Below are 23734 nucleotides of genomic sequence, written 5' to 3'. Positions count from 1 at the left end.
CCACAATTTGGTCTTACTTCTTTTTGGGCTTCATATGGTCTGTGAATTGAATCTTGAGTATTCTGAACATTTGGGCTAATATCCACTTATCAGTGAGTGCATGCCATGTGTGTTCTTTTGTGATTGAATTACCTCACTCAGGGCACGTTCTTTTTTATTAGATATTTTCCATACACATAAAATTGAGATAATTGATAACAAAGAATACTTTACATGTATTCATTTTACATATGAGTGTTTTGCCTGTGCATGTGTGTGAGTATTTCTTTATGGGTGTGTATCTCTACTAAGTGTGGTATAATGGTTAGGTGTGTGAGTATGTGTGAATGTGTGAGTGTGTGCATGTATATGAGTGTGCATGAAAGAGAGTTGTGGGAGTGAGTGTGTGTTGTGTTATTGTGTTTTGGGTGTTAGTGTGAGTGCATGTGTGACTTTAACTGAGTGTGTTTTGTGGAGTGTGAGTGTGTGTATATGAGTGTTTACATGTTTTTATTTATCCGTGTGTGTGTGTGTGTGAGTGTATGTGTTTAGTGTCTTTTGCTTAGAATAAAGTGTGCTCCCTTATTTTTCATGATCAATTTTAGTTTGAAGGCAAGAGGTTTTTTTGCTCAGATATTAGGATAGGACCATGTTCCTGTTTCCCGGTCCCATTTGCTTGGAATATGTTTCCACACAACCGTTCACTGTCCTTCAAGATAAGAAGAGTTTCTTTTAGACAGCAAAAGTTAGAGTTTCTTTCTTAATTTGTTCATCCAAATTGTGTCTTTTTATGGAGTAGTTAAGGCTATGAATCGTTAAAGGTGTTATTGAAAGGTGTGTGTTGATTGCAGCAGTTTTATTGTTCTTCTTTGTTTTGTGTGTGTGTAGTGCCATTTTGTGTTTCAGTAAACATAGCTTCACCTGTTCACTGTATAGAGTCTGTTGATGTGCTTATTTTTCTCCTCAGTCTGACATTTTGTCTCCAGTATTCTCTGTAGAGCTGGTTTGGTGGACATGAATTCTACCGTGCTTGTAACAAGGCCTTTTTTCTTTCTTTTACAATTTTGGTGTATAGTTTTGCTGGGGATAGTATTCTAGACTGACAGTTGCCATCTTTTAGAAATCATAATACCTTGCGCCAGGGTCTTCAGGATTTCCGAGTTTCCACTGAGGACTCTGGTGTTGTTCTAATGGACTTTTTCCTCTTTATATGAAAATTCCTTTTATTCACTTTTGGCTTTGATGCACCCTGCAGAGTTTCTTTTCCAGCTCAATTTGTTGTTTCTGATTCTTGTTTTCTAGGAAGAACTCCAGAACCGATCTATGAAAATACATCCTTTGTACGTATCACAAAAATCACTTTTGAAATTGAGGCTTTCTGCTGGCTTCTTATACTTTATTTATGGACTCTAGTTTCTGAGAACAAACATCATCCCATGCCTCTCTCTGCTCCCTTAAGTGAAAGATGCCACTCTTGCATCTCTGTGAATGATCAGCCCATATTTCCAGGATGAGGAGTGAGGGGTAGAGCATGGAAGAAGGTGCAAGCAGCTGGGGTCTGAGTTTGACAGGGCAGCTAATCATGAATTCCAGCCCCACAGAAGATGTGGAGAGTGTCAGCTTCTACATCTGTAATGAACTCATTGGCAACTATGGTCTCTGGGAATAATGCATCTCAGAATCTTCCATGACTCTGGAAGATCTCAGGCACACAGTGCCATAGGGTGAATACAGTGATGTACACTCAGTGTTCTTGGATTGTTGTTTTGTGAAACTGATTTATTTTAGTCCATGTAAAGTAGTCTCTCAGGAATATTATCACCAAAGTGACTTGCTTATAGGGATTTATAATTTAGAATAAACATAAGTAACACAACAAGAATTTCTCTATTGTACTGAGGTATGATGTAAAATGTATTAATACGCTATATTATTTCAAGGAGATAATTGGACTATGTGCTAAAGCAACTTTCCTACTAAGCCTATGGTGATAGAAGGAAAAGAGCAGATAAGAGATGTTCTCCTCATAATCTTGCAGAGCAGTGGGGACTTCTAATTTGTACCACACAGCCACCAGGATTTTTTCATAATTTCCTTTGCTTTCATTGTGAAAGGCTCTGCAATGAGAAAGTCCATACTTCTTCTGGTAAAATTATTTGACTTCTAACATGTTGATCTCTGAACTGGAGGCCATAAGCCTGATGGTGAGGGCCAGCATCCTTCAGCTGATATACTGCTGGCACATCAATGTAGGTAGAGTGTTTCAGAATTACCGTGACCAGGACATGAACAAAGTTGTGTTCTTGAATTTTAAGCAGAAAGTGTTTACCAGGAACTATTTTAAAAGTTACAATATGGAAAAAACAGAGCTTATACATATATGTTACTAAATCAAAAGGCACATGGGACAATTATATTGAAAATTCATATTGTTATTGAAATATAATCGCTTCAGATATAAGAGTTTAATAACATATTGTTAGGAGAAGAAAGCAATTCATTTCTCTCTGTTGCCTTGGTAATATTTGCACTGCAGGGTTCCTCCACAGTCTTCATGAAAGATGTTCTGAGAAGCAGGAGGAGAACTTCTGAGACCTTATAGCCTCTTATACCACCTGTATTTTTCTCTCCTCTTCTGAAACCATCTCTACAATGAGTGAGAAGAAGGAATTGGTTCAGAGCAGCAAACTTTTAGGACGATAATTGAAAAAAAAACATACCATATAAGTTCATATATCAGTGTTACTTGAACATGGTGTCTAACTCTTCTTTCTAATTTTGTGAGGCACTAAGGGGTTAGCAAGATGTTCAGCGCTTGCCTAGAATGTTGTAGACCCTGCTTTCCACAGCAGCACTGCAAAATAGTCCCAGAAAAGTATTCAAAGGTTGCTCACCTTGTTTCGCTCTCTCCTGAATTCACATTTTAGCAAGTGAGCAGCATTTTCAGGCAGATGCACCAGCTTATTCACCAGCTTTATGAGTGCTGGGTTCAGCCTTTCAGCTATGGCCTAACTAATATTCCTTCTGCAAGGATAAAATTTATGTTTGGTTTTGAACATTTGAGATAGATTATGATTGTGCTGCTCCTAACTTCAGTATGATGTCACAGAGTAACTCTACCTTAAAACACCAGCATTGCAAGGAATTGCACATAGTTATGTATGTATGTCTGTATATGTATACATAATTAATGTAATCATCTCTACTAAATACCTGTGTTATAAGTTAAGACATCTGTATTTATAATTTACCTACAGAGTACATGTATGTGTAATAGGTATGTGTCTAAGAAATGAAAGTCGTTCAGTGCTCTTCTTTATTTGTTTAGGAAGTCACGTTCCATTTTGAAATATGCCCTTTGTGCATGGTGAGGCTTCCTTATTCCATGTCTACTCACAAAGACCTTAGAGCTGAAAAGTAACTTGGTGCAGACAGCAGAGACAGCTCAGTGGCTAAGAGTCCTTGCTGCTCCTGCACATGGGCCAGAGTTTGCTTCCCAGTGTCTGAGCCGGGTGCATCAAGATGACCTCTAAATCCAGCTTCAGGGAATAAGTGTCCTCCTCTGGATTTTGTAAATCCAGCGTCAGGGAATAAGTGTCCTCCTCTGGATTTTGTAAATCCAGCGTCAGGGAATAAATGTCCTCCTCTGGATTTTTTGGCACTTGGCCACATATTTTATACACAGAGACATACACGTAGTAAAAATAAAACAATCTTTAAAAATACTCTGAAACAGTTTTATGTTAACAATTTCATGGATAAGATGAATGCGGCCAAGACATAAGGCAAGTTGTAAACTGGCTGTCCTGCCAAAGGTCTTTCTTTGGTTTACTGACCTTCACTATGGCTTCATTCACACCCATCCATCGGGCCAGTTGTTTTCTGAGGGTAAAATGATAGATGTTCAGTATTTACCGATATACATGAAAGAAAAAAATGTGAATCATCTTATATATTTGCTTTAAAATGTTGGTCTCATTCCCCAACTTCTTTGACATTTACCTGGATGGATTTGAAGATTTAAACAAATTCCATATGTAATTTTATTTATTATTAATGGACCGTTCATACACATGAGCATCCATGCATGCCCCTAGAAAGCATTATTAAAAGCCACAACACAGGCGTCAACAACCTTAAGGAAATGCTGTCAATACTCTCTGTGGTGGTGTATGAGACCCTGCCTCTAAAAAAAAGAGAAAAGCAAACAGAGCAATAGTTGCAAAGCAAATGCACACAGGAATGCTGTGGGAGTCCCTTTGTCAGGACAGAAGGTTAAACTCAAAAGAAGATGGATTAATAGGGAGGACAGGAAAATTTCTAATGTGCCATTAGTATAAGAGGACTTCCAATGTACAGAGTGTTGGGGAAAATGAAATGCTACATTTATTTGAATTACTCTTTGGGGGTGTGTATACACATACGCACACACTCCTATGCCCTAGTGAACGTGTAGATGTTGAGGGCACCTACTGGAAGTTAGTTTCCTTTTTCTATCATATGGATGTGGATACTGGGGACAAAACTCTGGTTCTCCAGGTTGGTGGCAAGTACTTTTACCCACTGAACCATAATCTCACAAGCCTTGGGCAAGAAAATATCAAAAGCACTTCAGACAGAAAAGAAACAATCAAACAAATCCACAAAACAATCAAAGATCAAGAACAACAACCCTCCATAGTACTGGCAATCGCTTCTTGAATTCCCAGAATGACGGAGGATGGAAATTCAGACAATGGGTCCCTGTGAGTTCCAGGTGAGCCTGGACTACAGAGTGAGCAGACAAGAATAAACAGAAAGGGAAACCCAGCTAAGCTGAACATGCCTTAGATCTCAGCACAAAAGCTCTTACACATGCTCAATATTAAGTCCTGGTTTTTTGGACCATATTCTGTGGGCAGTTTGGGGGGGGGGAAGCAAAGCCAAAAAAACTAGGAGAATGTTGGGAGCCAGGCTTGGTGGAGCATGTTGTCTCAGCACTTGAGAGGCAAAGGTGGGAGGATCTCTGTGAGTTTGAGATCAGTCTGCTGCTATAATGTGAGTGCCAGACCAGGAAGGGATTCCTAGAGAGATCTTGGAGGTGGTCGGTAAGGAGAGAAATTTGTCAGTGAGTTTCTAATTATAAAACACTTAAAGGAAAAATACATGATGTACAGATATATCAAAAACGTTAAGAACAGCAGGATACCCCTCTGTAGTATGGCAAACATAGCTCAGCCTTTCATATCTCTTTAAAAAGAACCTAACTACTGTAGGAGACATGGACTGAAGTTTTGTACTTGGACTCATGTGAATACTGTATGAAAATACCTTCAAGGTCATTTTGTATGACTCTTACTCCTACCTCAGAACCATAGTGGAGGACACAGGAACTGGCAGTCTGAATTTCCCAGGTGATTAGGATTTCAAGAGGCAAGAGTTTGTGGGGAGTTACAAGATGGTTAAGTGGGTCCCTGTGCTTTCCGGATAGCCCTGATGTTTTCAGTTTGATGTCTTGGACCCACATAATGGATTATAAAACTGAACGCTGTAAGTGTCCTCTTGCCTCCTCATGTGCCAGGTGGTCCATATACTCACACACATGCAAATCCACTGACCCACCACATGCCCTCCACAACCAAATAAATGAAGGTCTGTATTTAAAATATAAATTCAAAAACGAGGCTCTGTGGGGGAGCAGGGATGAGGTCAATGGTCACCTCGGAACAGCACTTGCTCCCATCAAGTAGGAGAAAAGGCCAGGCAATCTCCTCACCTTGCTTCTAGACTGAGAAAATAATTCATCCGGAAAATTCTCTCCAGTTCGTCCAGCTGCCACTGGGTGAATCTATGGTGCAATCGACGTCGTGGCACCTGCCTTAGCGCTTCAGCCTGGTCACTCTCTCCTTCAACATGCTCAGGAATCTGCTCCCTCACTTCCTGCTCATTCTTCTCACCTCCCTTGGTGCCACCATCTTCCTTGTTCCTGTCTTCCTCTACAAGGCCTGCAGTGCCAGCAGCGGCGGGACTCTCTCCATTTAATGCTTCTTTTCCTCTACCCCTTGCGGCTGTGGCTCCCAATGCCGACTCGACCTGTCCTCCATCTTCCTCATTTCTTGCCTCTTCAGCCGGCAAAACCTTGGTACCTGGAGGTGGGAAAATAGAGAAAAGTCAACCTTGCCGCCAAAAGTAGGCAGCAAGTCGCAGAGATGACAGCTGCCCATGGCGCCATTCCCGTCATGCCTCACGAGCCACCTCCATGTCTCTCAGGGAGATAGTTATATCACCATTCCACCTACCTACTGACCATTCCAGCTACGTACTGACCATCTCCTGTACCCTCACCCTCATATACTACCCGAATGAACAAGTACTTGATGTTGTAACAGTCCATACCTTGGGTGTTGTCCATTTTAGTCTCACATCCGTTGACTGACCTTGAAGCTCTGTGGTAATCCTGAGGTAGTTCCGGTAATAGAGCAGAGCGGTGACCGTTGACCTGGAAGAGATTTCTTCCAGCCGGTTCCACATTACTATGTATCCAGTTAGACATGGAACGTTCTGGCTTCATGCTCATCACCTGTTGCTATGGTGAGGTAGGTGCCCAGAGGTGCTATAATGAGGACCATTAGGTGCTCACCCTGAGGTGCCCTGGTGAGAGGAGTTTGTTGCTGGGATGAGCAGGGTATGTTTTCAGGGAGGACACAAACCTCGGGGAAGTAGAGATGCAGAAATAACCTTTGAAGCTGCATCTCAGCTGACTTCTCTGACCTTATTGAATTTTCTTCCTACCGAGGGGATGGTGGTCAACTGTAGAAGCCAAGTTGTGGGGAGCAAGAAAATATCTCCCAGTAACTCTGGAGCCCTTGAGGAAAATGTTTGTAGAGCTACCTCTTGGTCTAATGCCCCACATTGATTCCCTGGTAGGTGGCAGAGAAAAGAAGTTACATCAATGTGATTATCTAGGAGGCCTGTTCCTTTGGGCTATCACAGAAAGTGAACTTAGATCCTGTGGTGGTTTGAATGAGAATGACTGCCTATAAACACATATATTTGAATTCTAGGTCTCCAGTTGGTAGAAGTACTTGGGAAGGATTGGGGGCTTAGCCTTGTTAGAGGAGGTGTGGCTTTGTGGGAAGAGGCTTATTCTTAGTGGTGGGCTTTCAGGTTTCAAAGGCCCACACCATTCCAAATTAACACATGTCCCCTCTCTTGAAAGCCTGTTGGTGAAGAAGATACAAGCTCCCAGCTACTCCTCTAGTGCCATTCCTGCCTACCTGCTGCCGTGCTTCCTGCCATCATGATTGTGGATTCACCCTTTGAAACTCTAAGCAGGCCACCAGGTAAAGAGGAGGGTAGCTAACACAGAGCTTGTTGTGCTTCCATGCTCTGCCTTTACAGGAGCTTGGGCAGACTTGCTGGTCCTGCTGGCTCAGAAGAACAATGAGAGGGCTCAACTTCACCAGGGCTTGCGGTGCAGGGATTCGGGTAGGTTAGAAGTACTGTCAAGTTTTGGTAAGTACTGGTAAAAGCTATGAGACTTGTCATACCTGTGCTGAGCTTTGTCACATTTGTCTCGAAGGCACACACACACACACACACACACACACACACACACACACACACCTGGGTCTCTATCCCAGGACTGTCTGTCAAGCAGACCCTGTGTTGGTATGTGCTCAGACTCGTCCCAATGCAGCCACATTTTCCCAACATGTTCTGCTCATTCTTAAAATAGAAGGCCCTGCACCACTATCATGTTTCCACACTGTCCCTAGTGTAGGGTGGAAATATCCTGGAGCCCTGCAGTTTTCCTTGAGTAAGACTTACCTCACAGCTCTGATAACTACCTCACAACGAAGCCTACATGTGTCTCTTTCCTAGTTTTTCTTCCCTCTTTGCTCTAAATCCCATCAATGCTGTGTCAAGCACAGGAGAATTGTTTTTTCTAGACCTAGTGTAGTCAAAACAGTAAAGACATACATTTCAGGGCTAGGGCTGTAGCTCAGTTTGCATTGTCCTTACCCAGCATGCTTAAAGTCACATGATCTCTGAACTGCACTGTAATGCTATCCTGTGAGGAGGTAGATGCCAGAGCCATGCTAGTGTACAGAGTGAGTTTGTGTTCAGAGAGGGACATATGACCGCATCTAAAAATAGAAAATGACACTCTTTCTAAATAAAGACCACCATTTCTTTCTCCGTTTATGATTCTGCCATCTACAGTTATGAAGTGTGCATGAGCCTGCTTTAATTTTTATAATTTACTGACAAGTGTTGTTTTCACTTATTATATTATCTATGTGGAGAATATTCCCTGTATGTTTGTAAACAATATGTATATTGCTGCTTGGGGTTAGAACATCCACGTTATCTATTGTGCTTTATTATGGTGAGTTTTCCTTTCCTTGGGATGCTCTATTTTTATTATACATTATCAAAATAATATATTGCAATCTATATCACTTTACAACTGCCCATCTCTCACTTCATATTGTTATTCTATGTCCCTTCTTTAAAAAATATTTTTGAGACGGTGTTTGGTAGGCATCTCCAGAATGTTAATCTGTTCCTCCTGCTTCCTCCTCCTGGTCTCTGGGATAATGGCAATTGTTACCATCCTCTGTTCTTTTTGAATAATTGTTCTGGTCACATCTAGAAATATCCATCCACGGGGCTTTCGAAGCTCCTTTCACTGCCTTAAATATGCTGGTCTCAGTACTTCCTGGCCCCCATGTTCACGAGGGTGCTCTTCCTTATATTTACGTGTCTTTGCATAAGGCGCTTCTTCTTTGCTGCTGTTGTCAAGCAATCCTTTTCTTTATCAGGAGCAGGAGAGTCTTGGTGTCAATCTCAGTTTAGGGTGCTTTAATGAGGTTAGGCTTTTTCCTTGGCTAATGGTGTAGGATTTGCAGTATTTACACATTTTGCCATTATTTCTCCAAGTCTTCATTTCCCCCCTTCCTCTAGACCTTCTAATTCTTGGGCATTGTACTCAGGGATTCTCACAATTTTTCTTTTTAAATTTATATTTTATTTCCTTGTATTATGGGATGTATGCCATGGCACATACTCACAAACCATAGGACAAACTGTGGGAATCAGTTCTGTCATACTGTGAGGAACCTGGGCACCAAACTCAGGACACCAAGCTTGGATGCAAACATCTTTACCCATGGATGCATCCTGTTAACCCCTACATTTTTCTTTTTTTAAGGTACTTTTGCCCACTCTCCCAAGCCATCCAATCCCACACTTCCCAGTACTTTCAATATTTTCTTCTTCATTCCTCAGACTGAGTACTCTCAACTGACCCATCTTCAAGCCTAACCAGTTCTCTTATTTCCATTTCTCAGACTGAGTACTCTCAACTGACCCATCTTCAAGACTACCCTCTTCTCTTATTTCCATTTCTCAGACTGAGTACTCTCAACTGACCCATCTTCTAGACTACCCTCTTCTCTTATTTCCATTTCTCAGACTGAGTACTCTCAACTGACCCATCTTCAAGACTAACCAGTTCTCTTATTGGCTGCTGCAGTGATTTTTATTCAATATAGTTATTTGTCATTACTTTATAAATAATGCTGTTAGGATATGTACTTTTAATTCATTTATTTATTGCTGAGGGGAAGGGACCAGTGCTTCCTATGTGGATATCATAGGACAACATTCTCTCCTTCCATTATGTGGGTCCTGGGTATGGAAATCGGGTCATTAGAACTGCTGGCAAGATATTTTATGTTCACAGCTACCTCATCAGTCCTTATGTTATTTTTTATTTATAGAATTATTATTTATTTTTATTTCTTGTGAATGTTTATTTGTTATATGGAAAACAGTTTGATATCCTTTGTCAACACTTTTCTCTTGAGTTCCTCTAATTCCTTTGTTATAAATTCCATTAACTTTTTTTTTACAACATTTATAGTGGAAGTGTTAAAAGTTTAGTGTCTCAATCCAAATACATGACTGACTTCTCTCTTTTACTTAAAACAATTTTCACCCTATGCATGTGTAGTCTGTCCATGTGTTTACACATGTATTTTCAAGATGGGAACCCATCAGTTCACAAGTCTGGGCAGAGGTCAACATTGAGCGACAACCTCTAGCACTTTGCATATTATTGTAAGTTTTTTAAAATTTATTTTTGTTACTTTAACAGCAAGTGTGTGCGTGTGCGTGTGCGTGTGCGTGTGTGTGTGTGTGTGTGTGTGTGTGTGTGTGTTTGTACAGATGCCTACAAGGCAGACTGTTGTGTTTCTTGGAGATGAAGTGAGAGTTGGTTGTGAGCCTCCTGGTGCAGGAGGTCGAAAGGAGTCTATCTGAGTCCTCTGGAAGACAAGTACATACTCTCCAGACCCTTGATTTTCATTTATCAATGATGTACATATATGTGTGCCTGATGGTGGTTTGTGCACATATGTCTGGATGGCTGTAAAAGCCAGAAGAGTGTCAGATCACATAGAGCTTGAGTTACATGCCATTTTGACTATCTGTTGTGTGTGTTGGGATTCAAGCTTAGGCCCTCTGCAAGAGCAGCATGTACTCTTACTGCAGAGACATCTCTCTAGCCAGCCCTAGGTTAGCCTCTTCTGGATCCCATTATGTCTCTAAACCTCAACCCACAGTTATAACTCGGCAGGATGACCAGCACCCTCTTTGAAGCCACCTTTCTCTGTCTCAGTACCCAGACTGAAATGTTGGCTACTGTTTTACATCTAGGTTGGGGGGTCACAATCATGTCTTCCTGCTGGCCGGCCGTCACTTTCCCTACTGAACCATTTCCCAGACCCACATTTAAAAGTGAGATGGAGGCCTCATTTAGTGCATGCAGGCTGTTCTTGAACTTGCTGTGTGGCCAACGAGGGCCACTTCATTCAAAAGTCCACTTCTCAAGTGCTGTGATTACAGCTCCTGGCCTTTGTGCTCAGCACTTGTTGTTTCTACCCTCACTTCCCTATGGAAGGACTCCACTGTCTATACCACTGAATGATAGCTTTTCTTCATTTTCATTTAAAACATTTAATTGTATTTTTTAAATGAATGGAAGAGAATGAAATATTTGCAAGGAAAGTGGAGATCCTCTGAACTATCAGAACCAAGAAAAGTCACATCTGCCTTGTCTGATTAAATGACATTGCCTTGGTAATTTAGACATATTCCTTAAAGGTCTCAGAAGACACTTGACACAGATATATTGAGAACTCAGCTCCTTGTTGGAAATACAAGGGCTGAGGGACTAAGTGTGTAATAACAGCATGAGGGTGGAAGCTAAACCTAAGACCTACGGCAGAATTAACTGTTGTCTCATGCCACATATGGCCCCAAACGTTCACAGAAAAAAATAAAGGCAAGGAAAATAATTGGGAGGAATGTACTTCCTACATCATTGCTTGTGTCCTGTGAACCCTGTGGGTTGTCTCAAATGAAGGGTCTGTCAGAGTTCCGGGCTGGAGTGAAATCTTGAGAAGGGGCCAGGGTGGCATGCATCACCTGTGTTTGGAAGAGACTGCTGTTTCTCCTTGGGTCCTGCATCATCTCTCTTGTAAATTTGCATGGAATAAGAGGAGGTGCCAAAAAAAAAGAACAGTTGTGTCAAAGTACTGCTACTACGAATGTTGGAAAGTCCCTGTAATCCATAGGGCTTACTGACTGTGATGCACAGATGTTACCTCCTGGAAACAGATCTTGTTTCAAACAGGCATTTCCCTGATATGAGACATGTATCTTAACAATCTCAGAAGAAGCACAAAACAAATATATGGAGAATTCAGCTCTTTATTGCTAATACAAGTATTGAGGAGATAACTGTGTTGTAACAGGACTTTGGCGGGAAAACATCGTCTGGCTATGGCGCCTTGAGGAAGCGTGGATCCCTGGGGCTTCTCCATAGCCTTCACAGAGAGATGCTGTGGGAAGCAGGAAGAGGACCTCTGAGCATTTACAGCCTCTTATAACTCCTGTATTTTTCTCTCCTCTTCAAAAACCATTCCTACAGTCATTGTGAAAAAAGAATTGGTAGACAGGAGTAAACAACTAGGATTATATTTGAAGTACTTAATAAAAACCAGAAAGAATCTACAGTATTCGTTTCCTATTTGTAGTAATCAACTAGTTTTTCAATTGAATTCAGGTCCTGCTCCACACGTTGAAACCTGGACCTGGCAACATTATTAGGGCTAAGAAACTTAACCTAGACAAACCCTAGGGGAAGACCCTCTTCCTATTACTCTGCCAAGTCAGCATAGCATTAAACTGACAACTAATGTTGTATCATTCTAATTAGTGCAGTCCTCAGCTCTCATCAGAGAAACTTCTACTTTGAGTAGTGATCGACATAGAGATCTTCTACTGATCAAAGCGTAGAAAACAAGAGATTGAAGAAGTCTCATCCCCAAGTAGAACATACACACCACGTGTCCTCCTCCCAAGGCTCAGAGATCATTTGGGAAAAAGGATGGAAAGAGGCTGTGTATGACCACAAGGAAACAGTGATTTCTTGGTACATTAGGGTGTATACACACACTCACTCACACACACACACACACACACACACACACACACACACACACACATGTGTGTATGTATGTATTTGACCAGCACAAATTGGTCTTGATGGATTATTAAAAATTAGGGGACACAAAGTTTCATGGGGAACAGGATAAATATGGTCAAAATATATACAAAGAGATCAAAGAACTAACAAAACCAGCAAGGTGGGTATTTTGACTTGCTATCTTCTCCATTTCCATAAGTCTCTGTATAGCTACATTTTAGTTAGTTATGTGGATTTGACCTGTAATTATTACCTCCCCCCTATTCCGACTGTAAGGATATACTTTACGAATATTTTTATGAATAGTTTCAGGGATGCTCTAGCTATACCAATTTGCATAATTCATATGTCACACTAATAGTGTTACTCCCCAGAACACTAGGCTTGGCCAGGTCATTGTGGCACAAATATTCAATTTAAGCACCAGGGAGGCACAGGCAGAAGGATCTCTGTGATTTTGAGGCCTGCCTAGTCTACAGAGTGAGTTCAGGACAGGGAGGGCTACACAGAGAAACTGTCTCCGAGAAACAAAACACACATACACACATATACACCAAAGTATAAGAGCCTGACAATATATTTATATATGGTTATATACATATATATACACACACATATAGTTTTTATGTGCATATATGTATATAAGTCCTTCACATCTATACAGAATACAACTATTTTACACATAAGGTGTAACACTTTCTAAGTTATAGTGCATATAATGATTTACCCACAGGATACATGTATGTGATACATAAATATGTACTTAGTGAAAATACGCTTGGTACACTTCTTTGTTCCTTAGGAAGTTTGTGTGTTCAGGAAATGAGCCAATCTTTAGGAGTAGGGCTTTCTTATTCCATTTTCTACCCACAATACCCACGAACCTCAAAAGCCATATTCATTGGTTTAGAGTGATGTTCTAGTGGTTCCTGCTTGTTGGTCTTGTAGAGGAATTGAGTTTAGCTCCTAGGACCATTTGTGCTGCTTATAAATACTTGTTCTTCCGTATATGTGAAATATATGCCCTCTGCTGGTTTCCTGGATCAGCCACACACATATGGCATGAACGTGCGACACGTACACACGCTCCCAAACAAACATTAAAAAAACTAGAGATATGGACACTAAGCAGTAAATCCTACATCATCCACAGTATGTGATGTGTAACATTAAATCTGACACTTTCTTTTCTGTATTCCCACTTAGAAATACCTCACTAACTTATTTATTTTTAAGTATTTTCTCCCCACCCCCTCCCGTTCTCCCTCCTTTTTATATTTATTCATCTCAATTAAATTTCCTTTTGGGGATGATTTACTCCTGGTTCTGTTCCATGTTTCAAGGCTACAGAAAGTCTCTCTGATACTCACATGTATGTAACATTATACACTCTTATTCCTTTCTGTTTGATTTGTCCACCTGTAATCAAAGGAAGTTTATCTCTTCAACTGTGTAAACCTACTCTACTAGCAGACTGAAACAGTAGCCATGCAAAAAATGCAAACAAATAAAAAATATTTATAGTAAAAAAAAAACCCTAGAGATAAATCATGAAAAAGTCATTTTCAAACATGGTTTGATCATGTTATCAAAGGCAACACAATTCTACTGAGAGAACCAGAAGGACCTATAGATGCAGTAGGTTTCAGAATGGCTGTCCTACCAAACAGCTTTTTTGTGGGGACTGACCTGCACTGTGGCTTCACTCACACCCATGGATCTTGCCAGGCGATTTCTACAGGTAAAATAAAAAGACATTCAACATTCAGAATTATGGATATGTGGAATAAAATTGGAGAGGGATATTTTATCATTGTTTTGAATGGTTTGTCTCAAGTCATATTTTCTCTGATATTCACCCTGAAAATTTTGAGGTGCTTAGAGCAAATGATACAGGTAGTATTTGATTGCCAAGTTAGTATTAATAGATATATGCAAACCCAAACATGTCTGTAATAAACAAGTTTTAAAGCACTAATGAAGACAGTAAAACCTTCAAAAGAAATGTTCCTAACAATGGCGACAGTGGTACAGGAGATGCTATCTCAAACAAAACAACTGAAAACAAGACAAAAACTACAAAATAAATGCCAACAGGAAAAACAAAGTGTTCTGTCAGGATAAAAGGAAACTGCAACTAAGAAGATTAATGGAAAGCATCCAAAAATTTTTAATATTCAGTTAAGAATGAGAGACTCCAATCGATGATTACCAGAAAAATCAAATATCACATTTCTTTTTTAAATTTATTATTTTGTGTATGCATGTCCCTATTGCACGTGCGGATGTAAGAGGACAGCATGAGGGAGTGATCTTCTGTGTGTATCCTCAGATTGGCACTCAGGGTCTCATAGTAAATGCCTTTTTCTGCTAAGCCATCTTCCACTATGGGTAAGGAAATATTAGAAGCCACAGCAGACAGGAAATGAGTATTAGAAAACCTCACCACACTGACCGCACATTCCTGGATTCAAAACATGATTGAAATATGAGGCCCAAGCTCCCTGCAAGTTCCAGGGAAGCCTTCTTACACAGTGAGATCTTGGATCAAATATCAGAAGAGGGACTCTGAACACACCTCCTCCACCCCTGCGGGGAACAACCAAACAACCAACCAAACAGAAAAAATGTGGTGGAGTATGCTGCCAATCACAACACAAATGGCCTAATGGAAAAGGGCCTGGCATGGGGCTCATTACATAATTGAGATAACTTTGAACTTGGGATCTACCGGCCAAGAACGGGGCTTACAGACATGTACTGCCTCGTTCTCATTCAGCCTGCTGCTGCTGGTGGTTGTTTGTTTGGTTTTTTTTTTTTGCTTTGTTGACTTTATTTGTTTATTTTAATAGCTTAAAGATAGCCTTGCATTCTGCAGCTGAAGCTGGCCTGGCACTCACTAATGTTGCTGGATGATAAAGGTGCTAACTTGCATGCCTGAGTTCAAAACCCAGGGCTCACAGGATGCAAACAAGAAACAACTCCCACAAGCTGTCTTCTAGCCTCCAGATATGCAGTCTTGTTAACATGCACACACAAGCACAGCACAACATGCCTGTGCATGCAAATACACACACAAACACACACACACACACACACACACACAGAGAGAGAGAGAGAGAGAGAGAGAGAGAGAGACTTAAAAAAAAAGTACATCCAAAAATAAAATAAAAAGTTGAATATAAAAGGTGGGCAAAAGGGGGACCAGGAAGGAGGAGAAACTCTCTGTGCATAACTTCATTCCCCCATCCAACTGATGCAAGCTAGGCAATGTACTCACGCCTCCTTAGTGCTGATGTAGTGATTGCACTGGAAGATGCTCTCCAGCTCTTGTAGTTGCAGCACATTGAAGCTGTGTCGCCAAAGGTGCCGGAATTTGGGCACCAACACTCTCACAGGATTAACAGTGGACCACGGCCCGGACACACGCTTTACATTTTCCAAATCTCCCATGGAATCAGGGACTGGCTCCTCTGGCTGCTTCTCCTTCTCCTGGTCACAGGCAGTGGCACCAAGGTCCTCTTGGTTGCTGTCATCCATGAGGTCGGCTACTTGCGCAGCAGGCCCACCTGCACTTATTTCTCCTGCTCTGTATCCTTCCGCTGCTGAGGCTCCTGACCCAGGCAGGCCCCGTCCACTCTCTCCCTCGTTTCTTCCGTCTCCAGCCAGCAAGACCATCAGAGTCTTTACACCTTAAGTGGGGAAATGAAAAACCAGGCCTCAGGGCCTAGGCTGGTGCGGAGGTGTCATGGAGTCAGGCCAAAGCCTGTGGCGCACAGCTCCAGTTCAGTCCTATAAGGGACGCTCCTCCCCTTGTGGATATCATCAACCCACCCTTCTCATCACTCACTGACCATTCGCATTTTCCTCATCCTCCTCAGGTCCCACATCAAGCAGGTAATTGATGCTTTGACGCTCCATGTCTGTAAAGCCGTGGAAGTCCTTATTCACTGTTACACCCCCCAACAATTCCGGAAGTAGAGCTTCTAAGCCACCAATGGTCTGCCGCCACACCTCCGGTCCCCATCTTCAATATTAGCATATATCCAATTATGGTAGTGTGTCCTGCCTTCTGGTTGTCCTCCTGTTGCTGCGACTGAAGTCCACGCTGCAAAACTCAGGACAGTGGAAATGTTAACAGAGCAGGAATTATTAGAAGGAAATGATGGTTCCTCTTTGCAAGTCAGGTATATTAGGGGCTTCCACTTTGCATCTTCGCTGAGTCCTCCTGCCTTGTTTAATTAACTTCCTAAGGAAGAGATGGCAGTTCACTGAGGAAACCCATTTGCGGGGAGTAAGAAAAGATACCTCTGTACCTCCGGAGGCCTTGCGGAAATGTGTGGACAATACCGCTTGGTCTATTTCTCCACATTGCATCCCTGATCCATGGCTGAGACCGGATATAAGCTAATGATTCTATGTGGGAGGTTCTTCCTTAGGGCTTTCACAGAAAGTGAAGTTCACGTAGTGTATCCTGCTTCCAGGACGGCCTTTACGGGAGCTTGGGCAGAATTGCAGGCCCTGCTGGCTCAGCAGTGAGAGCAGAGGACTCACCTTCGCCAGGGTTTCTGGGGAGGAGTTAGAATTACTCTCAGGCTTAGATAAGTGCTTGTAAAAGCCATTAGAATTGTCCTACCTGTGCTGAACTTCCTCACATTTGTCTTGGACACACACACACACACACACACACACACACACGTCCTGGAACAGTCATTCAAACAGATCCTACATTGGAATGTAGTCAGACTCATCCTAAGGCAGCCACATTTTCCCATGGTTTGTTCAATAATGTGTGTGGGGATGTGTGTGTGTGAATATATGTATATATATATATTTCAAATGTTGCCTCCGTTCCTGATCCTACACACAGAGTTCTTCACCTCATCCTCCCAAATAGAAGGCCCTGCACCACTATCATTTTTCCACACTGTCCCTTGTTTGGAGTGCACTCCTGGTGCTGCAGTTCTCCTTGGACAAGACTCACCTCACAGCTCTGATAACTACCTCACAACAAAGCCTACATGTTTCTCTTTCCTAGATTTTCTTCCCTCTTTGCTCTAAATCCTGGCATTGCTCGTGTCAGTGTCAAGTACTGGAGAATTTACTCTCCAGTCTGGAAAAATAGTGACGACATATGTTTATTGCTGGAGATGTAGCTCAGTTTGCAGAGTCTTACCTAACATGTATAAAGCCACCCATGGTTTACCTGGAGCACTGAAGGAGCAAGCATGGAGGCTCAATGCCGCAGTGCCTGTAATGTGAGCACTGGCAGAGAGAGGTAGGCTGCTCAGCTTTTCCAAACCATGTTTAGTTAGTGAGTGTGTTCAGAAGTTTTTCTTTAATAAGGTTATGTCTCAATAAGGTAATTTCCTGAGACATGAGTTTATGTGTCAAAAAAATATAGTGCATTCGTTTCGGCTTAACAATTCTCATTCATCTACTATCCTGTCATGCAGTGAGCAGCCGAATTGATTTACATTTTGTCTAATTTTACTGTCTGAGCATTGCATCCTTGCTTATAATGCAGCAGCTCAAATCCACCCTCACATTCTCTTTGCTCCAATTACCCCTGCCCTGTTCCTCTCTACTTCTCCCTTCCTATTTTATGTTTTTAACATCTACTTAGTCTCTTTTTTTGCTGCCTGTGTGTATACTGATGTAAGACCATTACTGGAGCATGCATAACATCTTCATGATGTTACCATGGCAGCAAAGTGACTCTCCTTCCCCCAGCTGAAGTCAATGGTCACCCTTACCATTTGCATGGAAATTCCCAAGGCTTTCTCCTATTCGCCGTAGCGTTTTGGCTAGCCTTTTTCTGTGCAGGTCTTTTATAAGTAGTCACAGGGCATGAATTCATATCCACAGGGCACTTGTGAGTACTCCCTGTCTAATTCAAGCTGAAATGTTTAACTGGGTGCATGTTTTCCTGCCATTTAGTTTTTAAGGTTCTTTGTATATTCTAGACACCAACACTTTGACAGAATTATAGTTGGTAAAGGTTTTTCCACCATTCTGTATGCATTCACTTTATCACAAGGTTGTTTTCCTTCTCTTTGCTAAAGCTTTTCATTTCTTTCAAAATGCCCAATACTGAATATCTGCTATTTTTCCCCCAGAAGACATCTGGCACGATGGATAGGTGTGAGTGAAGCCAGAGTTAAGGTAAGGAGAAGAAGACATTTGGACAGGACAGCCATTCTAGAACTTGATTCTTATCTTGGATACTTTTAACCAAGGCGCAAAGTGGTGGTTGTGGTCCTGGTGCTGCTGGTGGTGGTGTTTTAAGTGCTATGTTTCAAAATGACATTTTTAAAATCTTTTTTATAATTTTCATTCACGTGTATAGATTTGCCTGTGTGTGCATGTAGCATGTGTGCAGGTGTTCTCAGAGAGAGAAGAGGATATCAAATTCCCTGGATTTAGCAGTGGTTATGCATGGGATAGGAACCAAATTTGGTTCTTCCCCTACAAGAGCATCAAGTGCTCTTAACTCTTCTCTACAGCCTATAATGACTTTTGAGCCTTATGTTCTTTCTGAGTATAAAATTGAATAAGAAACCCCAACCAACTTGAAATGGCTCATTTTAACACAGAGCACAGCTTCTCAAAGGAACACAGAACACATACACACAGATCAGATATACATGTATCTTGCATATAAACTACAAATATATGTTGTACCATATACTCTCTATGCATTAATACTTGTATTAATAAAATTGATATTCAAACTCACATATATACATATATATGAAATTCTTTGGAACATTGATATCTTCAGGATATCAATGATGAGACATCCCACTGTGGTTATGAAATATGAATTATTTAAATAAGAATATTACTGGAGATAACCCTGATCCTAAACAATTGAAATAGTGAAAACTAAGCATAAATTCTAACCTTATAGGAGCAAATTAAGTGCACCACAAATGGTTAGTTCTCAGGCAGAGCCAGGCACTCAGAAAGCTGATGTAAACTTGGTTAAACAGAGACCGTGGGCATGGGGAAATCATAGAGTCCAGTCCTCCTGCTGTTTGGAGGTGCCTAGTGAAGCCAAGCAGATACGGACACCCGTCATGATAACTCTCAGGACCATGCTGCTGCATCTGCCCAAAAATGCTGATAAGTATCTGCAGAGGGCTCTACAGTAGAGACAGACACCTGGTGTGCAATGTTTGGTCCAATGTCCGGGAACTATTTTGCACTTCAAAGGCCACACAAGTCGGGCTCCCACATTCTAGGCAAGCCCTGCACTCTGTACCAGGTCTTCAGCACCTCACAGAATTACAGAGTGAGACACCAGGGTCTTCTGAGCAAGATAATATTAATATAAATTCTATTGACGTAAAGTATAGAGGGCAACTAATATTACATGATGTGGTTTCTGATGTATAATTCTCATTATGATACCAAAACATTTTTTTTTCTGGATTGTTGTAGAATTGGCTTAAGGGAAGACAAGAACCATATCGGAGGCAGCAGAAGCTATAAATGCTCCGACGTGCCTCTGAAGACTATGCAGGAGAACTAGAGAACCATCCGTGTGCCGGAGCTGGATAGTGACAAGTTGTTGCTGCCACCTACGGTTTTATGTCCGCAGCATCTGTATTTCTAATAAAGAAGTGAAGTCTCTGTACTTTTGCTGCATTTGTTTTTACAAATTAGTATGAAACTTGTAAAGTTACCAAAGAGCTGTCCTTGAAACAGGATGACAAGGTATCTTTCCATAAAATGACATCACTAAGTCAACGTCATTATGTCCCATGTACATGATAACGCATGTTTCCTAAGTACCTTGCTTGGTTTTGCTCTGACTCACACATTCCTTTCTGTCCACTATCATGCTGCCCTCACTCCTGCCCTCTCTACTTGTGAGACCACAAATGTGGAAGGAAGGGAAGACAAGTCCTTAGTGAGGAAAAAAAATTTTTCCAAACAGGGTTAAACCTTGGAATCAGGCTCTAACCTTGGGCTTTGACAGAAACTTCCCAAGAGGGCAGTCAAAAATTCAAGGGAAGCAGGCAGCAAGTCTTCCCAATTCTCCCTGCAGCTCTCCCACTGTATGAAGCAGCTAGGACACTAGAAGTGACTTCCAGTGTGGGTGCTTCACAGCCACTAGAAGCCACATCCCATTCAGGCTGCAAGAGCACTTCCTTCTCTTTTGTGTCCTATCCCTGCAGCCCGAGAAACACACCATCCCTCCTCTCCAGAGCAGAAGGTGGGTGACACTCTTTGAGGTATTTTCAAACTGTATAATTCTCATGGCTTCAGAAACTGGGCAAACATCAGTGTTTCTCCAAAAAACTAAAAAAAAAAAAAAAGTTCCTGAAAACTGAACGTGACTTTAAAAATAAATAAATAAATAAATAAATAAATAAATAAATAGCCACCCAGTGGCTTATTGTTTTCATCATTCTGGCTCTATGGAACAGTCATACGCTGATCGATGTCAAAATGACAAAAACAAAAACAAACAATATGAAGACAAATGCCAGTGTGGGTGAGGGGAAAGATGAGCACTTACAAACTAGTGTGGTCACTAATGAAATCAGTGTTGCTTTACAAAAAAAAAAAAAAAAAAGCTAGAAATAGATCTACCACATGATCCAGCTATACCACTGTTTGCCATATACTCAAGGGGCATATATCTGACAGCAAAGATTCTTGCTCATCCATGTTCACTGTTGTATTACAATAGCCAAGGGATGGAGATAGCCTAGCTGTCCATGGGTTTATAAATGGGTAATGAATGTAGGAACATCGGAATATTACTCAGCCCTAAAGAAAAGTGAAAGTCTGAGATTCATAAGCAAATGAATAGAGTTGGAAACAAGTACTCTGAGTGAGAAAATCCAGATGCAGAAAGGTAGATGTTACACGCTTTCTCATTTACAAATGTTACCTTTGAATCTTGAAATATGTATGTTCCATTTGGCAACCCATAGATGTCAGGAAACTAGTAAGAGTCTGTAGTTGAGGAAGAGAAGTTATTATGAAATTTGAAATGAAATGCACCACTGTAAATGGTTAGAGGAGAGTGGGAAGGGGTAATTAACACAGAAGAAATTTCTATAAAGTCATTAAAAAAACCCACTACATATATATATATATATATATATATATATATATTAGGAAACTTCTAGGTATGTATGATTGTGTGTGTGTACATATATATATACATACATACATACATACATACATACATACATACATACATAAAAAGATGTTCAGGGAAAAAATGATGTTAAATGAAGTCAATGAAAATACCCTTTGATGCTCACAGGTACCACGGATGATCTTATGTTCCTTCTACCAGACATGAGAGAAATGATTCCTTTTGGCATCTGGAAACCAGTTTCACAAGTTCCTGAGGAATGCAAACTTTTATTTAACCACCAGAAACCCTCCTTTTGTCCAGGTTGACCTCATTTCTGGATATTTAGAATGTCTTTTAAAGCATGGGTAGTTGATTTTCTTTGTAAATGATAATGCCTAGTGAAATATAATTGTGGACTTCATTGAAATGCTTTGCGTCTAAGGCTGCAATCTGCTAGCATTTCTGTAATCTTTCAAAAGCTGGGTGGAAGCTTTCTCTATCTGCACACACACACGAAAAGATACCTGGAGGTCCAACTTCTCTTAATGGAGATCTTCCCTCTCTTTGGCGTTTCTTTCACCAAAGGGTCAGATAACAGACCAGCAGTTATGGCTGAAATGGAACAGCTGCTCCAGGAAGATGGAATGTACGAACTGAACACTGAAATGACAGCTAAGAAAACTGTTTCAAAAGACTCACACTGGAATTAACTGTTAGTGTTCATTCCCCTCACTAAGAGTAATATGTACCCCTGCCAAACAGAAACGGTTCTGCCTTTATTAAATCCTTTATGGGTACCCTCCTCCCATTGTTTGATCCATATTTAGGCATATGGAGAGCCCTAAGGTATCATTTTAAAACAACAAATACAGGCCCTTGACTCAGCCTTGATTACTATACATCATAGTGACTGAGAACAGCCGCCTGTGAGCGTCACAAGAGATGCCCTCTCCTTTAAAGCAGGAGCTGCAGTATGGTAGAAAATAGAATGCATGGCCCCTGAAACCCCTCTGGAAAGGTGTGCTCACTGTCGTTTTATTCACCCTTGCTGCACTAAAGGTACAGACGTGATCTTTTGAGTCCATCCTAGCAGAGTGAAACTCATTTCCTGGTGGCTGGGAATGCGTTCCTGACACATCAATACCATGCAAGCTGACCCTCTGGACAGACCAGGCTGTGGCATCTGATGACTCAGCAAGACCAGAGGACCTGACAAAAGCAGATACCTACAGCTCTGTTCTGGTGGTCACACCCGAAGCTGGCCAGCCCATGTGTGGAGGCACATTAAGGTACTGATGAGTGTTAATTATGTGTCCTGGTTTTGTCCCATTGTAACGCTCTGCAACCCTTTGTCTTTATCTATTGCTCTTAACTTTTGCTATACATTGAGTTGAAACAGCTCCAGATAACTGGATTTGTAGTGAAGAGGGTTTCTGTTAGAGCAGTTTCCTCTCTTTGATATAGGATGTATAGTCTCTGTCCACTGGCCCTAATCTGGTCCCTTTTTGTGTTTCAAGGACCTCCTCTAGTGGTGACCACTGTATTCATATAACTTGATCAGGTCAAGGGGCTATGTGGATCCTACTTTATTGTATCCATTTATCAAAATCTATCTATGCTCCATGGGCTGGTGAGATGCCTCAGCAGTTAAGAATGCTGGCTACTCTTCCAGACAATCCAGGCTTGACTTCTATCACCCAAATTATGGCTCACAAACATCTGTCCAATCCCAAGGGATCTGGTGCCCTCTTCTGGCTTCCACCAATACCAGGAAATGCATGTTGTAAACAAATATACATGCATGCAAACACATACGTTCCTCAGTTACTGTTCTGTTGCTGTGAAGAGACACCATGACCAAGGCAGCTGTAATAAAAGAGAGTATTTAATTTGGAGCTAGCTTACAGTTTCGGGGGTTAGTCCATTATCATGATGGGAAGCATACAAACACAGCACTGGAGCAATGACTGAGAACTTTATATCCTGATCTAGAAGGCCCTGCACCACTATCATTTTTCCACACTGTCCCTTGTTTGGAGTGCACTCCTGGTGCTGCAGTTCTTTTTGGACAAGACTCACCTCACAGCTCTGATAACTACCTCACAACAAAGCCT

At 41.4% G+C, this 23734-nt stretch overlaps 2 protein-coding genes and 1 long non-coding RNA gene across 6 annotated transcripts; 1 reads left to right on the top strand and 2 right to left on the bottom strand.

Moving 5' to 3' along the window:
- Positions 1–2390: 2390 nt before the first annotated feature.
- Positions 2391–6535, bottom strand: Rhox3f (reproductive homeobox 3F). The gene is made up of 4 exons (NM_001040089.3): positions 6355–6535; positions 5735–6104; positions 3816–3861; positions 2391–2626 (listed from the first exon to the last, which is right to left on the bottom strand). Exons 1-4 carry the CDS (start codon positions 6533–6535, stop codon positions 2576–2578), a joined length of 648 nt encoding a protein of 215 aa, NP_001035178.3. The 3' UTR covers positions 2391–2575.
- Gm38640 lies at positions 6414–20145 on the top strand. Of its 4 annotated transcripts, none has more exons than XR_882291.3 (4): positions 6414–6554; positions 7178–7301; positions 18637–18682; positions 19964–20145. It is a non-coding gene; the product is annotated as a predicted gene, 38640 (long non-coding RNA). The 4 variants fall into 4 exon arrangements; XR_882290.2 differs by lacking the exon at positions 6414–6554 and adding an exon at positions 6567–6643; XR_882292.2 differs by lacking the exon at positions 6414–6554 and adding an exon at positions 6574–6612.
- On the bottom strand, positions 11728–16466 carry Rhox2f (reproductive homeobox 2F). Its single transcript, NM_001085356.1, has 4 exons — positions 16372–16466; positions 15798–16209; positions 14207–14252; positions 11728–11953 (listed from the first exon to the last, which is right to left on the bottom strand). The coding sequence occupies exons 1-4, from the start codon at positions 16436–16438 to the stop codon at positions 11903–11905; spliced, it is 576 nt and encodes a 191-aa protein (NP_001078825.1). The 5' UTR covers positions 16439–16466; the 3' UTR covers positions 11728–11902.
- Positions 20146–23734: the final 3589 nt, after the last annotated feature.

Source organism: Mus musculus, chromosome X (genome assembly GCF_000001635.26).
Source record: "Mus musculus strain C57BL/6J chromosome X, GRCm38.p6 C57BL/6J".
NCBI lineage: Eukaryota > Metazoa > Chordata > Mammalia > Rodentia > Muridae > Mus > Mus musculus.
This window is presented reverse-complemented; position numbering and strand designations above follow the sequence as displayed.